The 15,598-nt window shown below is 40.1% G+C and overlaps 1 protein-coding gene across 4 annotated transcripts in view; it reads right to left on the bottom strand.

Moving 5' to 3' along the window:
• The window catches only part of LOC137425999 (laminin subunit beta-2), a 217,698-nt gene that overhangs the window by 39,185 nt on the left and 162,915 nt on the right, over positions 1–15,598 (bottom strand). For all 4 annotated transcript variants that reach the window (XM_078776822.1, XM_078776824.1, XM_078776823.1 and 1 more), the window contains 3 exons: positions 13,903–13,999; positions 13,506–13,741; positions 11,957–12,093 (listed from right to left, as the gene is read on the bottom strand). In XM_078776822.1, coding sequence (XP_078632948.1) covers positions 11,957–12,093; positions 13,506–13,741; positions 13,903–13,999 — 470 coding nt within the window. The remainder of the gene's footprint in view (positions 1–11,956; positions 12,094–13,505; positions 13,742–13,902; positions 14,000–15,598) is intronic.

Below are 15,598 nucleotides of genomic sequence, written 5' to 3'. Positions count from 1 at the left end.
TTGTTGCAACGTTTTGCTCCAACGTTTTGGGAACATTCAAATGTTGTGTTTTGCTGACGTTACCACAACGTCGCTACAACGTTTCACTTTCGTTGTTGCAACGTTTTGCTCCAACGTTTTGGGAACATTCAAATGTTGTGTTTTGCTGACGTTTCCACAACGTCGCTACAACGTTTCACTTTCGTTGTTGCAACGTTTTGCTCCAACGTTTTGGGAACATTCAAATGTTATGTTTTGCTGACGTTTCCACAACGTCGCTACAACGTTTCACTTTCGTTGTTGCAACGTTTTGCTCCAACGTTTTGGGGACACTCAAATGTTAAGTAAATCGGATAAGAATTCACGAGTTATTTCACGAGTTATTCACGAGGTAATTACAGTAATTACAGTTCCGGTAATTACAGTAATTACAGTAATCATTACAGTAATTGCAGTAATCTTATTACAGTAATTACATTACATTAACTCAGGCACCTTTTGAGTAAGGAAGCTGATATTTGGACATGACACTGACCAAGTGATGTGGCTGTCAAGGAAAATTTTGATTTATTGATTAATCATTTAATAAATTAACTCGTTGATTTATAAATGACTTATTTAATTAAAAGTCCTCAGAGATACATCTTCGGATGAAATACTTGCAGATTGGTTATGCTATGAGCCAATTGATTAAGGAAAATATTTTGTGATGGCCATATTGGCAATTTCGTGGCCATATTCGTGGCAACTCAGTTAGTGCCACTGCACCTTTAAAATGCATCCCTGCGTTCATTTTTCGATCGATTGAGTTGAAATTTTGAACAATCGGATCTGGACTGTCGTTGTTAACGACTCTAGCACGCACTCGTCCAATCAGGATGGAGCGGTATGGTCCCCGGATCATCACTGCCCGCAGTTTTTAATTAATTTTACTTTTTCTCTTGGTCATATAATTTTGAAGACATGCATGTCATGATAGAGGAAATGTTTGTTCTGTTAAACGGAATAAATGTTGTTTATTTGTGTGGGTGTGTATTTTTGTGTATTTTGGATATATTTTCACGACTAATTCCAGTTATCGTCCTGCAAAATGTCTGCTCGTTCTTTTTCCTTTGAGTCGTAAATTCCTGTTGAATTCTCATTAAAATGCGGAATTAAGTACGCTGTGTGATGATGGAGATCCTTGATGACGAATCAGGAATAGTGAATGAGCAAACAAATATCACGGATGGTACACCGGATAGGGAAAATGTAGATGAAACCCCTTTTGCTCAGGTGCTGTGCAGCGCTGCACAAAGATCCATATGAGCGGGGCCTGGGTGCTGTGTAATTAGTACACAAAGAACCAATTACTAGGGTGCTGAATAAACACAAAGATCCATTTTTTTGAGCTGGTTCTCCCGGTGCTGTGATTTATTCAAAGAACCAAATTTTGTAAGAATTAAGATATGATTTGTCGACATTATAAATACTTTAATATATGTAACGATTTTTGTAACGATCGTCCTGCAAAAGGTCTGCTCGTTCTTTTTCCTTTGAGTCGTAAATTCCTGTTGAATTCTCATTAAAATGCGGAATTAAGTACGCTGTGTGATGATGGAGATCCTTGATGACGAATCAGGAATAGTGAATGAGCAAACAAATATCACGGATGGTACATTGAATGATATGATTGGATATTCTTGCCATTTTTTTATGGATTGGATATTCTTCACATTTATGGAAGAAGTTGAATGATATGATTGGATATTCTTGTCTCACGAATGAAGGATGAGCTGCCTTTAGTGGTTGCAAAGAAAATTTGTGGAGACCAGGCAAAATGGGGAAATATGTCAGAAATGACCCTAGGACAGGACGGTGATTCATCAATTGACATGAGGTACGAACCAGAGGTGACGACCGATGAGATTCGATCTCAGTCAATGGATGGACCTGTCCTGACATCATTGGGGAAAGGACTTATGCAAGGAGTCATTCAAAATGATTTATTTGATTTATTGATGAATATTGATGAATTAATTGAAATTGAATAATTGATTGAATTGTTGATTGATTGAATCTAATTGATTGAATTTAATTGAATAAATTTAACTGAATAAATTGAACTGAATAAATTGAATTGAATATATTGATTGTTTGATTGATGAAAATGCGGTCTCAAGAAAGAAGCTTTGATATCTTTGCGAGATATTATCAATGTGGAGACAACCTGGGAAAATTGAGCAAGGTGGTGAGTTTATATACAGATATATATGTGCGGTTACCATTGTGTGATTTCCCCGTCAACAGAGCGGACACCTGAGGATTCACCCATTTCATACTGACCCTCCGGCTCATCTGCAAATACTGATCTGTGAGATTGGATTGTGCAAAAGCCACAGCTGAGGGAGATTCTCTGGAAATCACCGTGTGAACAGGTGGAGAGATCCTTCCTGGAGGTACGAGTGAAGCTTTAGAGGAACCTGGAACAAGCTACAACACATCCAACGCTACTTTGATAAAAGGCAGAATGGGAAATGGAGCCTGCAAGAATACACAAGGACAACCAGAGATTCCACAAAAAGGTACTTGTACACATCATATGTACGACCGTTATGGTGCCGAAGCTATAAGGCAGGTCGAGAATTGGTATTTGTGGACAAAGGGACATGATGAGGAGTTTCCAAGAGATGGTACATTTGAGCGAAGTCGATTGGAAAGATTGGAACAAAGATTGAAAGCCAGGAAGAGACAGAATCTAACGGTAGACTGGCTTGCATTCCATCTTTGGGATGGTGAATCCAGACAACGGGAACAGCAAGAACGGATAACGGATCTAGAACTTAAAATAAAAAGGATACAGGATACAGAGGAGGAGACAAATGCACAACTGCCCTCGAAATTAGGAATGAAAGTGACAGTTGTCCCATCTGATTTCCAGTTGTCTCCCCAAAAAGGACGGTACAGAGAATTTTTTCGTGTTTCAGGAGATAACGAGAGATTGCAGTGGCAACTCAGGGATGTAGAGATGCAGCCCAGCAATACAAGTGCACAGGTGCACAGATCAGGCAACGACAGAAACCGGTGTTTCGAGTGTGGAAAGATGGGACATTGGAGAAGAAGATGTCCATATGTCAACAGGAAGACAAGTTCATGGGGCAAACCAAGATCAAGGGTACCAGTGCTTACCGGTACCTCAGACAATGATTAGGCCTTCATTACGACAAATCCCAAATGACGATTGGCCTCAACAAATTAGATTACTGGACAAACATGAATAACTGTCGATGATTCTTGGGTCTGAAAAGTTTTCGGAGCAAGAATTATTCATTTTTTTCTTTTGCTTGTAAGCAAATTAGTAATTAATTGATCACATGCCGAAATTGGATCTTTTATGTTGGGCACACAATTTTAAATTTACAAAGTTGGAACAATTGCTTTGCAAATTTTTGAAACCAAGTGACAAGGGTCACATGATGATCAGGTGGGAATTTCGGACTAGTGTTCCGCATGATTGATAGGTCAGTGGTCGACTGACATGCAAATGGGTGTGTAGTCAAATTTGGATAAATTATGGTGGGAACTGAAAGGGTAATTTCAATGTGACATCATAGGGCAAGGCAAACTGTGGCAAGGCAAACTATTGGATGGGAAAATTAGATCTGGCTATAGAATAAATTTATTGACCCCTTGAAGTTAATTCTTCGAATCATCGTTTCACTGGCATTTTTGTTCAAATTGGAAATAGTTTGGTAGAGCTTTGGTTAAAACCTTTGGTTGCGGTATCTTGGAACGAAATGACAAACCATAGGATATTGATAAGAATAGGAAAAATATGGACCCAAAATAGAAAGTTGGATTCATGCCCCTCATTGCAAACAAGCACATGGGGCTAAGGTGGACGATCCCACAGAAAATGAGGCTGCACCTAGCAGCCCAGCAGAACATTCAGTGGCAGATAAATGATAGTTGTGATTTACAGTCATTTGAATTACATTTTAACACCCCTTGCATTGATAAACATTACATTTTCAACATGTGATATTCCTACTTGGGATAGTGACATTTATTTGCCTACATGACATACAATTACCGGCTGATATTAATACAACATGAGTAAAAAAATTGTATCACAACTACACTCATGACCAAGGGGATTGAGTTCAACCCCGGGAGATAGGGGGATCAGGGTAAGACAAATAATCTGATTTATGCTACATATTAAGGGATTTTTCTTTATTTACCTGTTAGGAAGCTTACAAAGGTTAGGAAGTTTGGTATATAATGTTGAATGTCATGGACATATAATTATGTTAGAGGTGTGAACATATACAAGGGGTAGCTCACATGTTTTACAGATGGCTACAGGTGGGACAAAGGGAAAGACCTTATCAAGACAAGCCGACAAATCAGGGGAAAACAGAGACTTCTACTTCGGATACTCCTTGAAAATGGTGATATTCATCCTAGGAATGAGTTCTCTTGTAGTGGGGACTCTGTGTTGCATACATTGTTTCGGGGTAATAAGAGAACAAAACGCAACATTGGTGGCCGACATACAGATATATGATTATGCGGGACGACATAAGCAAAAAAGAAGTTTAATGGAAGAAAGGGACACACCTTTAGAACCCGATGGATTACACGGGATTAATACTTTTTTACATTTAGCCCACACAAGGGCTGATATAGCAAATGAAAGTAATTGTTGGATATGCACACAAATGCCGCATTCTAGTGAGAACGGAGTACCATTGGAGGCAGTTCCTTTTGGTTGGGATGAATTATGTAGTCGCTTCCCACAGAGGTTGGTAGCAACAATACGACCTGATTTACCAATGTCGATGATGCTAGGGGATGCTAGTTGGGAAAAAGGGGGATATCAATGTGAGGAATTTGAAGACAGTTATAGGCCTAAATATGACAATGAAGTTATGCCCCCTTACGTAACTATTCAACAACAAATAAAAGGGCTCCTATGTTTCATCCGACATCGAACCACAGAGAATAATAAGTTGATGGGAAACTCCACCTGCCACCATTATAGTTACGAGTTGGGCTATATGAGATTGCTTGTCCCAGTAAAGGACACTAGCTTAAAGATGATATCTTTGTATTGGGAAGGAACTTGGATGTCAGATACGACATGGACCTATAATAATACATATTTTATATGTGGACACAAGGCGTATGCGTATCTCCCACTGACATGGTCAGGATCATGTTTTCTTGGGTTTGTGCTTCCACACATGCGCCTGTTAACAAAGTCACCAACGCATATCCTGCATTCTAGGCAGAAAAGAACTATTAGCATGGGGGAATGGATTGGAATGGTAATATTTCCATTTTATGGAACCTAGAAGGCAGGGTGAGAACTCAGGCACATGGCATTGGCTATGGAGAAGTTGGCAAATAAAACAGCAAGTGGATTGGAAAAACTTACAAGAGAGCTGGCAGCAACAAGAACGATGGCATTACAAAATCGTATGGCATTAGATATGCTGTTAGCAGAAAAAGGAGGTACATGTGCAGTCATTGGTACAGATTGCTGTACGTACATACCTGATGAGTCAGAAGAAATTTATAACATAGCCGATACAATCAGACAAGAGGGAGCAAGATACCACGGTTATATAAAAGGGGGTGCCTTTGCATGGTTGGGAAACACATTTGGAGGGGCGGTAGCTAAGATACTCCAATATTTGTTTGTTGGTTTAGTAGTTATATTGGCAATTGTTTTAGTGGTGGCTTGCTTGAAAGCCTTAGTGACGGTGTGTTTGAATAAGGTAACCAACAACACGATGATAACGCATGAAGTGACAAATGAGGAAAGAAATGTGGAACCAGAAAAGGAAGACGTTTATGGCGACATAAATACTGAGATTAAAAGATTAAATCAAGTGATGTTGCAAATGAATACAGTAGAATTAAGATAATGGCATAACGACAATGTTATGAGTTGTGTCAATTACAATATCAGTGAACTCATATCACCACGAGTGACACACTGTTAGGAAAAAAAAAAAAAAAAAAAAAAAAAAGGAAAAAGAAAAGTGGAGAGGAATTATGGTAATAATACATTATGCTTAATTCGTTGGTTTGGGAAAATTGTTGTTGGGAATTAGATATTCCCGTTTGTGATTGTAATCATATACAATTTATTTTCTTAGAGTAGTGCTAAAATACCTGCATGAGTTAATTTTTGAACTATATTAACCTGAAAGCAATTGTGGATGCTATTCTTAGTTTAGTAGTGAAATACATACCTGATTGAATATTATTTGTGTGACGCATATAAATGAATAGAACTTTTTGAATGTGTTAAGGAAAAACAACAAATTGTTGAATGTGAAACTGTCGGAAGATATACATGATTATGCTGATTTCATGGTAAGATGTACCCTATCTGATTCAGTGTGTGCGGAAAGCAGATTCAGATGTGACTGAGCATAAGGATAAGACGAGATCACATTTTGAAGGGAGTGCTAACGGAATTGGGAAGAAGTTCGAGAAAGAAAATTTGTGGCTAAAAATGAAGTTAATCATGGCATACACCCTCTTTCTCAAAGAATGATGAAGACATTCTCCCGTGTAACTTGGAGATGAATGCTTACCTTCACCAAGGAAATTAATGTGACCATTTGCCTGGATCACACTGCAACATATGAAAGAAAGGCGATCACTTACTCTTGTTCGAAGGCTTCGAACATTCATCACATCAGAAGTTGCAGGACAACGACATTTTACCTGCAACCTCTGTGAAATGCGGGGACATATGTTATTACTTCACCAACTTCCGGGGAGCCAGCATGGAGCTGCAAAGCAATGGCTGTGCCTTTTCACAACAGCTGTGCACGATTCTGCGGGCCACTCCTGGTATGGACCATGGATGACCTGAACACCATGGTCCCAACATCATTGTGGATGCATCCGGCATCCCTGTTCCACATCTTGCTGGCCAATCAACGTCACACCAATACTTGCTGCCCACTCACAATGAGGGAGGAGGCAAGTCGACTACAACTGGGTGAAGGCCTTGTTCAGGAATTACAATGGTTTACAGCAAAAAGTGGCAAGAATGCTACAAGGAGAGCAGGGTCAGTCTATGACTCCGCAATGTTACCACAACAGTGAAATCCTACACGAAGTAGTGCAGGAGCTATGAAGACATTAGGAGAAAATGTTTCATACCTGAATTCAAACACAAGTGATCAGCCCTTCCTTTCAAACAAAGTCAACATTTGTGTGGAGGCAAACGTTTTTTGCCAGATGGTGCAGATGCTTTACAAAACTTGAAAATGAAGTGAAATTGTTGTATCTTGGTGATGGTGAAGTGTTGTTTTGAAAATATATTTGTGATGCAAATGCAATAGATTGAACGATATGGAAGGAGTCAATGACCAACGAAATGTTTTGTGATTCTTGCAGGATGACGGTGTATGCCCAAGGGAATTTGATTACCAAAGTGATTGATTATTTACTTATACTTGTAATGATGTTTACTTGTAGTGATTGATTGTTTACTTATATTGATGTTTAGATTAATGGTTAATATAAACAAAAACAAAAAGATGAGGGAATTGTGGAAGTGTAACTCAATGTAACTTATTAATTGGCACTGGTAACTTATTAATTAACACTGGTAACGAAGCAGATACATTTTACCTGCAAACTCTGTGAAAGACGAGTTCGTAAATGAGTGTCAGGAATGTGCCCGAACATGATAATCTCTTGTCCACCTGGTCACAGCCCCTGGCTGGAGCACCCCCCTATCGTTTGGTAAACGGAACTCACAGCAGGAGGGGAGCGAGCTGATGCCAGGACTTGGTGCATGCATGACCTCGGGGCATTAGCGGAGAAAGGATTAACGTTCAGCGGACAGGGGATTAAGTCCAGTTTGTCCATATAAACGAGAGCAAACGTTGAGTCAAGGGAACTTGTGAGCAGAAGCTCTGACCGACGGAACGGACGAGGACTCATCATCAGACCCTCTGCCCGACGGGAGTGGCGGAGGAACATCGGCCGAACGAGAAGGACCATGCGAAAAGAGTTAACCTGGTCCATTGAATTAAGCGGTATTATTTGGTAATTGGAATGAAGTGAATAACCAGTTAATAAACCAGACCTTTTGTAAAACCTGTGTCCGGTCATTGGAGTCTTGAGTCTCCCCCACTACTTCCCCTACACCACCTCAACAGGATGACTGGATGTGTGTTCATTATCGGTGCTTGTTCTGCCACGCTTTAACTCAGCGACCTAGTTATTAGTCCCCTACCGGTGTACACCGGAGGGGACTATAGGTTTGCACGCCGTCCCTCCGTCAGTCCGTCAGTCCGTCCATCCGTCACGCAAAGAACAGCTTTCCGGACTTTTTTCTAAACGCATAATGCTAATGATTTCAAACTTGGTACATGGTTTCCTCATGATAAGTTACAGATCAGGTTCGAACTTCACGACGTTTCGATCATTTTTGACAAAGTTATGGCACTTTGAACTTTGGTAATTCTGATAATTCTGATGATCTTTAACTCAGTGCCATTTTAAGCTTTAATTTCCTTTTAAAAAGATCTTCTCTGCCATAATTGGACCGATTGAGATTAAATTTTCACCGTAGGGGGGACTCGGTCTGTAGAATATTGTAATGGTAATTACGACATCACAGGTCACGTGGTTCGGCCGCCATTTTGTTTTTCGTGAAAACACGAAAACCCCTTTTTCTCTGCAACGGCTGAACAGATCGAGGATCATTTTTGATCCAATCGAGGGGAAACTTCACCGATCTGTTCGGCATGTCAATCTACTAAAATGTCCTTTTGGAATATGCGATAGGGCACGTGGTTTGGCAGATATCGTTAATTAAACGAAAATATAAAAAAATGGATATCTCTTGAATCGCCAGTACCTCAGACCGTGAGTTGGTAATTATATAATTCACACAGCGCAATACGTGCAGGCCGCTCCACGGATCGACCTTGCGGGCTTATCAACGAGGCGAGGCGTGACACACGTGTCTCAGCATACCTCAGATCAAGTTTGAAAACCAGCATCAACCGTGCATAAATTTGCATATTCGATCATTTTTGACAAAGTTATGGCACTTTGAACTTTGGCAGGGGACATGTATTGCAGCGCAATACTCAGAATGCTTGTTTATCATGGAATATGAAGGAGCATCATCCCCTAATATCACTACCATATCCATATGTATTTGCTTGGGAAGCGAGCCTTTCATGTGCACTGCACTCACATTGTGCAGCTGCATTAACACAGCTCGGAGCTCTGATTTCTCCATTTTGACTGAATTTAATGGGGTTCCCTATTTTGAGTCCATGCTCTAGAAAATCTGCGAGGATAAATATGGAATTAGCAAGACATTTCATAATAGCAAGAATAAATCTTTATATTCTTTAACTTTCATTATCCTCTCGTGTCTACAAGTATGTTGGACCATTAAGAAACTGATCATGTCTCATACATAACAGTAGAATAAAAGATAGACCCATGACATCGATCTTAAGGGTTAATTTCACAAAAGAGCACACCCCATTTGACAAAATCAAGGCATTTGAAGAAAACAAATTGCCTACTGGATCAGTGAGTGTTGCCAAACCGTAATTACCAAACAAATTGCCAACACTAACTCTTCATAACAAAGCATCTTGTGAGATGTCTGACCAGATAAGATAAAGATCTAACAAGGCTTCTGCAGTTTACAATGGAAAGTAGTTCTTCAGACATTGTGTCGATTCCATGTGAAGGAGGGGTTTTTTGAGACAATGGAAAATCGACAAAGAAGAAAAAAAAGGTGTTCACTCTCAAAGGAAAGTAGGAAGATCTACCTCCAGGGCTGTCGAAGCTGTCGCCACCCTTGGCCTAATTTGTGGGACAGGAAACCAGATATTCTCAGTTGCTACAACTCAAGTCCTTTCTGAAAATAACAAAGTTAAATTTGTTGGGCCAAACTGTACAGAGAAAGGTTATATACAATTTTAAGGTCAGCAATCTTAACCTTGAAACGCCCCTCCAACTCTACCTCTACCACCTGACCTTTCAACATATACCTTGCCTGACTCAAATCATGGATTTACTTCCTGGGACAATATATTTTTATGAGAGATTTATCAGATCAGAGCTCACATTTTTACCTTGCACTCACGAAGCGAAAAGCAGGGTTAGGCGATTGGTTGCGTACGTGTGGCGTATGTGTGGCTTACGTGTCTGCATTTTTAAAACTTGTTTTCTGGGCAACCGTTGGACTGATTGACACAACATTTTACCATAGGAGCGCCTCCCCCTGTAGAATTTTTATATTCATAATTATGACGTCATTGGTCATGTGGTACGGATGCCATCATGTAAAAACATTTCACCTCTATATCTCCAAAACCGCTCAATGGAAAAACATTGAAATGGCTTATTGTCGAGTACTCTCCGAGATAACATTATTCCCCGATATTACGAGATAATCCCCGAAATTAACATAAGATATGTTAATGATGTCATCGGTGCCTTCTTTATGACTTCATAATTTGACAAGTATAACCCTTCATCTGATCAGTATGAATTTTTTTTCACTGCAATTGTTAGTCTGATATACACGAAATTTTCACCATAGGAGCGCCTCCTCCTGTATAATATTAGTGATAATTATGATGTCATAGGTCACGTGGTACAGATGCCATCTTGGAAAAACATTACACCTCCATATCTCCGAAACCGCTCAATGGAATTTTTTTTTTAATATGGTGTGTTGTCAAGTACTCCCCATGGGGAATAAGATATGTTAATGGTGATGTCACCGATGCCTTCATTATGACATCATAATTTGACAAGTATAACACTTCATCCGATTAGTATGATTTTTTTTTTCTCTGCAACTGTTGGTCCAATTGACATGGAATTTCCACCATCTGAGCACCCTCTGCTTGTAGAATTTTAGTGATAATTATGATGCCGTTGGGCACATGGTAGGGCGCCATCTTGGAAGAACTTCGCATCTCTATATCTCTAAAACGGCTGCATGAAAAAAATTGAAACATGGTTCATTGTAAAGAACTCTGCATTGGGAATAAGTGTTGTTAACGGTAACGTTATTGGTGCCTTAATATGACGTCATAATTCGACAGGGATAACGCTTAGTCTGATCAGTTTGAAATTGAGCGTGATCTACGCACCAATTATATTGGAGAATATGATGTATGATGTATGATGTATGATGATGTATGATGAATATGATGTATGAATATGATGTAAATGTATGATATCATCGCTCACGTGGTCTGGCAGCCATATTGGATCAAAAAAAAAATCTTTCAAAAACAGAAGAGTTGGCTGTGCAGGGTAAGTATTCTATAAATACCATCTAGTTATTTATCAGCAAAAATGTATGGATTATCAGATCAGCATATATAAATGCTGACATTAGCACCTCTGCCATTGAGGTTGTATGGAGGTTATGTTTTCACCCGTCTGTCTGTTTGTTTGTCTCTCTGTCTGTGAGCAGGATGAGGGGATAAATCAGCATCTGAGAAAAAGCATTATCCATCTTAGTTTTATCTTCATTACAAGATCGAAGCTTATGGAAGAGTGAAGAATTTCTTGCTCTTCCATGAGTTTCCCTTTTATGGAGAAAAAAAACAAAAATATAGATGTGCAGGTAAAGAATGCAAAAGTATTCAGATTTATTATTATTATTTGTCATGGGGCCCGCAAGGCTAACCCCCGCTCTTGCGGGGTAAATGGCCTTAAAAACGATCATTCATTCATTCATTCATTTAACACATAATGTTGGAAATCCTGTTAGGTGTAGGCGCTTCTAATCGAGGTCCTCATTTACTTTGTAAATAAAAACAGAAACTACTTTGTAGACATGACATGAATGGAATCTTATGTTTGAACAACTTGATGCCCTTCTAGGGGAAGACCCTAATGTTATTAAGGTATCTTTTCAACACTTTTGTTAATCGACATATCCAGCACCAAAACTCAATGTTCCCACCTGAGTTGGTTGTGTCTGCGCTGGAGACGCGTTATCTCTGCTTCGTGTCCATCTTGCCATTCAAGAATGCGCTGAATGTCACCCAGATTTTCCTCCAAAACTGAGAAATGCTTCTCATAAGCACCTCGGACTCCATTCTGGAACAAATCAACATCACATTGGTCCATAAGACGTATCCTACAGGGGAGGTCCAAAAGTCTTTCCCTAACCCATTATACCAAACGAATGTACTTTTCTATGTGGAATGAAGAACTAGTCTGCACTCTTGAAGGCTAGCATCGATCTGCGTCAGTGGACAGGGAGAACAAGGGATGGAATCGATAGAATATCGATCGAAGTATGCTAACTGTTGTAGGAAAAAAGGAGAAGCCCTCATTTCAGGCAATAACCATTCTTCGGACGTTATTTTGCTCAAACGAAGAGCTAAGGCCTGAAAAGTCAGTTTCTTCTTGCTTCCGACAGCAGCTAGAATACTTCGAACAACATTCTATTGATTCCATACCATACTTCTCCATGTATACACAAAGAATTAAGTTAAGCACCCCTACACAACGAATTAAGGTAAGCACCCCCTAATATATATTCTTTGTGTATATGTATACATTGGCATATATTCTAAGGTATGTGAGATCAAATAATGATTGGTATGACATTAGCAATTATCCATTGATGAAAGTGAGTGATCAAAGTGAAAAAAAGTGATTGGTTGAGTCAGTGATCCGATCACGTGGGTCCTACACACGTTATTGACGCAAAGATCGCTAGAGGTCTTCTCAGAACAATGACTGTACGTTAGAAAACATAAACGTCATCCACACTGTCCGTGATGGACCTATAGCTCCATACTTAAATTGAGGTGAAAATATGCCTAAAATTCCCAAAAAATTTCACCTTAAATTATTCAGAATAAAATATTGAAAACGGCATGATTGTTATGTTTTTATGTGACCATAATATCACTTCTCCAGAAAATATAGCAATATCATGGGTATATTACACTGTTTTGACGACAACAAACTTGTAATGTGCGAGGTTGTAAAAAAACGGGGGGGGTGCTTAACTTAATTCTTTGTGTATAGTTTTGGCAAGTGTCACACATCTTCCCAGCAGAGGATGTTTCCTGATGATATTGGAACCATCGTCTTGGTTTTGGCTCTGAAATCTATCAAGGGAGATCCTCAAATAAGGTAAAACATCCTCAAATAATGGCCTTCAGCAAATTGGCCACTTGATACATATATGATCTCAATTCCAAGGTTGAGAGGTACTAACACATTCACCAATTCTTTTTTTATCTCCTGCTGAAGAGATAACCTCGGAAAGACTTTTCAAGGCCAATTTCTTAAAATATTTATATTTCCTTAACTCTTGCTGGAAGCTGCCAGAATCACCTGATAGAGGTTCAACAACATTGATTTCTATTTTATTGTCCGTTCTAGAATTAGTTATATAGTTAATTTTTTTATTATGTAAATAATCATCTTGTTATTGCCATTTTGCATTAATAGAGAAGGTTAACAACAGATTTTGTTTCAGAAAACTCACACACCTTCACCATGCTGTCGGCCTGCAGCTTCAACTTCTCAGTATCCTTCACTACATCTGCAACCTCTGCGTCCCAACGTAGGAAGCATGAGTGACAGGGTTGGCAGTTAGGGAATATGCCCCAGTAGCCGCGGGCACACGTATCACAGCGTTTACCAGTGACCCCATCCTTACAGCGACACCGTCCTGTGGCCTTCTCACATGGAGGAGAAAGGATGCCTTTATGGTCGCAGTCACAAGCTAGGTTCAGTCGTGGGAGGAAGGATGGGGGAATTAACTTTCAGCATTTCAGATCTCAGCTGTAACAGAAAATTGTAGGAGCACAATCAACAAGAGAGTTACGCTTCAACCACAGGGTGACCAGTTCTGCACAGATGATGGAAAAAAGACCAAATTCTTACGGGTGCAGCAGGTGTTTGGAGTTCCCCAGTGGTCCAACTGACAATCACTACAGGTTTTTCCTCCAAACTTCTGCTTGCACTGGCATTGCCCAGTGTCCTGTAAAATGGTGTTATCACTCAATCGCAAGGAAAGATGCAGCTTCAACAGGAAGAATCATGTGTTATGGTCAGCCTTTAACTTGTTGCACACAAAGTTGGAAATACAAATGGTTTGTATTCTATACACAGCCAATTGATAATCACCCCCGCACCTTTTCCTCCTCTCATTGTTAGGGTTCTTAGCCTGGTGTTGGCTTAGCGGTTAGGGTGCCGGCTTGGGATCCTGGGTTCGAATCCCGGTCGATCGCTGAATTAACACCAGGGGGGTTGACTCAGCCTGTCATCCTTCCGAGGTCGGCAAATTGAGTACCAGTTCACTGGTAATTCCCTGTGTTTCGCAAGAGGGGACTAACAGGGTTGGCGGAAGGAAGGGCATCCGGCCATAAAACATTGCTTCGCAAAGGGGACCAAGGTGCCCGAAAAAGCCAACCCCTGCTCTGCGGGGAAAAAATGGCCTCTAAAGGTGGTTCTTCTTTCTTTCTATTGTTAGGGTTCTTCCATTTATGTAGATTAAAGCAGACAATGGGTAAATCTAAATTTTAAAGGATAAGGAGACATCCCAACTGGTCAACAGTTGCTCCTAAAGTGCCCATCGTTCATAGTATAGCCATAGAGTGTTATTAAATAAATATGTTTTTCAATCAGACAAATGATGAATTGCGAAAGATGATGGGAATAGAGCCTGTGATTGATGCTGTGAAGAGGAACAGGTTGAGATGGTTTGGTCATGTGTTGAGGAAGGATGAAAGTGACTGGTTGAGAAGAGTGATGGAAATGAATGTAGAAGGAAGTAGAGGACGGGGAAGGCCGGGGAAGACTTGGCTAAAGATGGTGGAAGAAGAAATGCAGGCGAGGGGGTTAACAAGGAGAGATGCAGAAAATAGGGCAAAATGGAGAAGATTGTCATAGGGACAGCAAGGCTAACCCCCGCTCTAGCAGGGAAAATGGCCTTAAAATGCCTGTTGTTGTTGTTGTTGTAATCAGACAGCAAATCAAAATCAAGCTTCAGATCACATGACTTCTTGACTATGGAGTGAAACCATTTTGTGACTTTTACTTCCTTCGACCAGACCAACTTCCACACTTTCCTCGCATGTGGGATTTCTTTATCAAAACGTCCATGACACATGAGTTGATGCAATCATCGGTAATAGCGAGGTAGTGTGTACAAAAGGCAAGGATGTTTTCATCGCATGCTGGTGCTTTGTTCTTACCTGGAAGTCCTATTTCATGGCAATAATGTAGTTACCAATCCATCAGTGCACATATCTCATGGTTTCTCCGAACAGTAAAGGTCAGTCAATGATTTGACATGAGCATTTTAGCACGTATGCAACCCAGAACATCATAGGGTATAACACCTGTGTGGACGATATTCTTGCAGCTGTTTGTGGCCATTTCCTCGAGGAGGTTGGGTATGTTGAGCTTAAGTAGAAGACCTGGGTCTTGCTTGTTCTAAGAATTAGCCTGAAAAAGTGGTTCACAATCTACAAGTGTCTATAATCTATATGCATCACCAAGCACAACTACATTCACAAACAAGAGGTTTGGACCTTTTCCCTTTACAGATCTCTGCCATTCAACATGGTCTGGGAAC

Source organism: Myxine glutinosa, chromosome 4 (genome assembly GCF_964187855.1).
Source record: "Myxine glutinosa chromosome 4, kmMyxGlut1.1, whole genome shotgun sequence".
Taxonomy (NCBI): domain Eukaryota; kingdom Metazoa; phylum Chordata; class Myxini; order Myxiniformes; family Myxinidae; genus Myxine; species Myxine glutinosa.
Note: the sequence above shows the minus strand (reverse complement) of the source record. Positions and strands in the feature narration are given on the sequence as shown.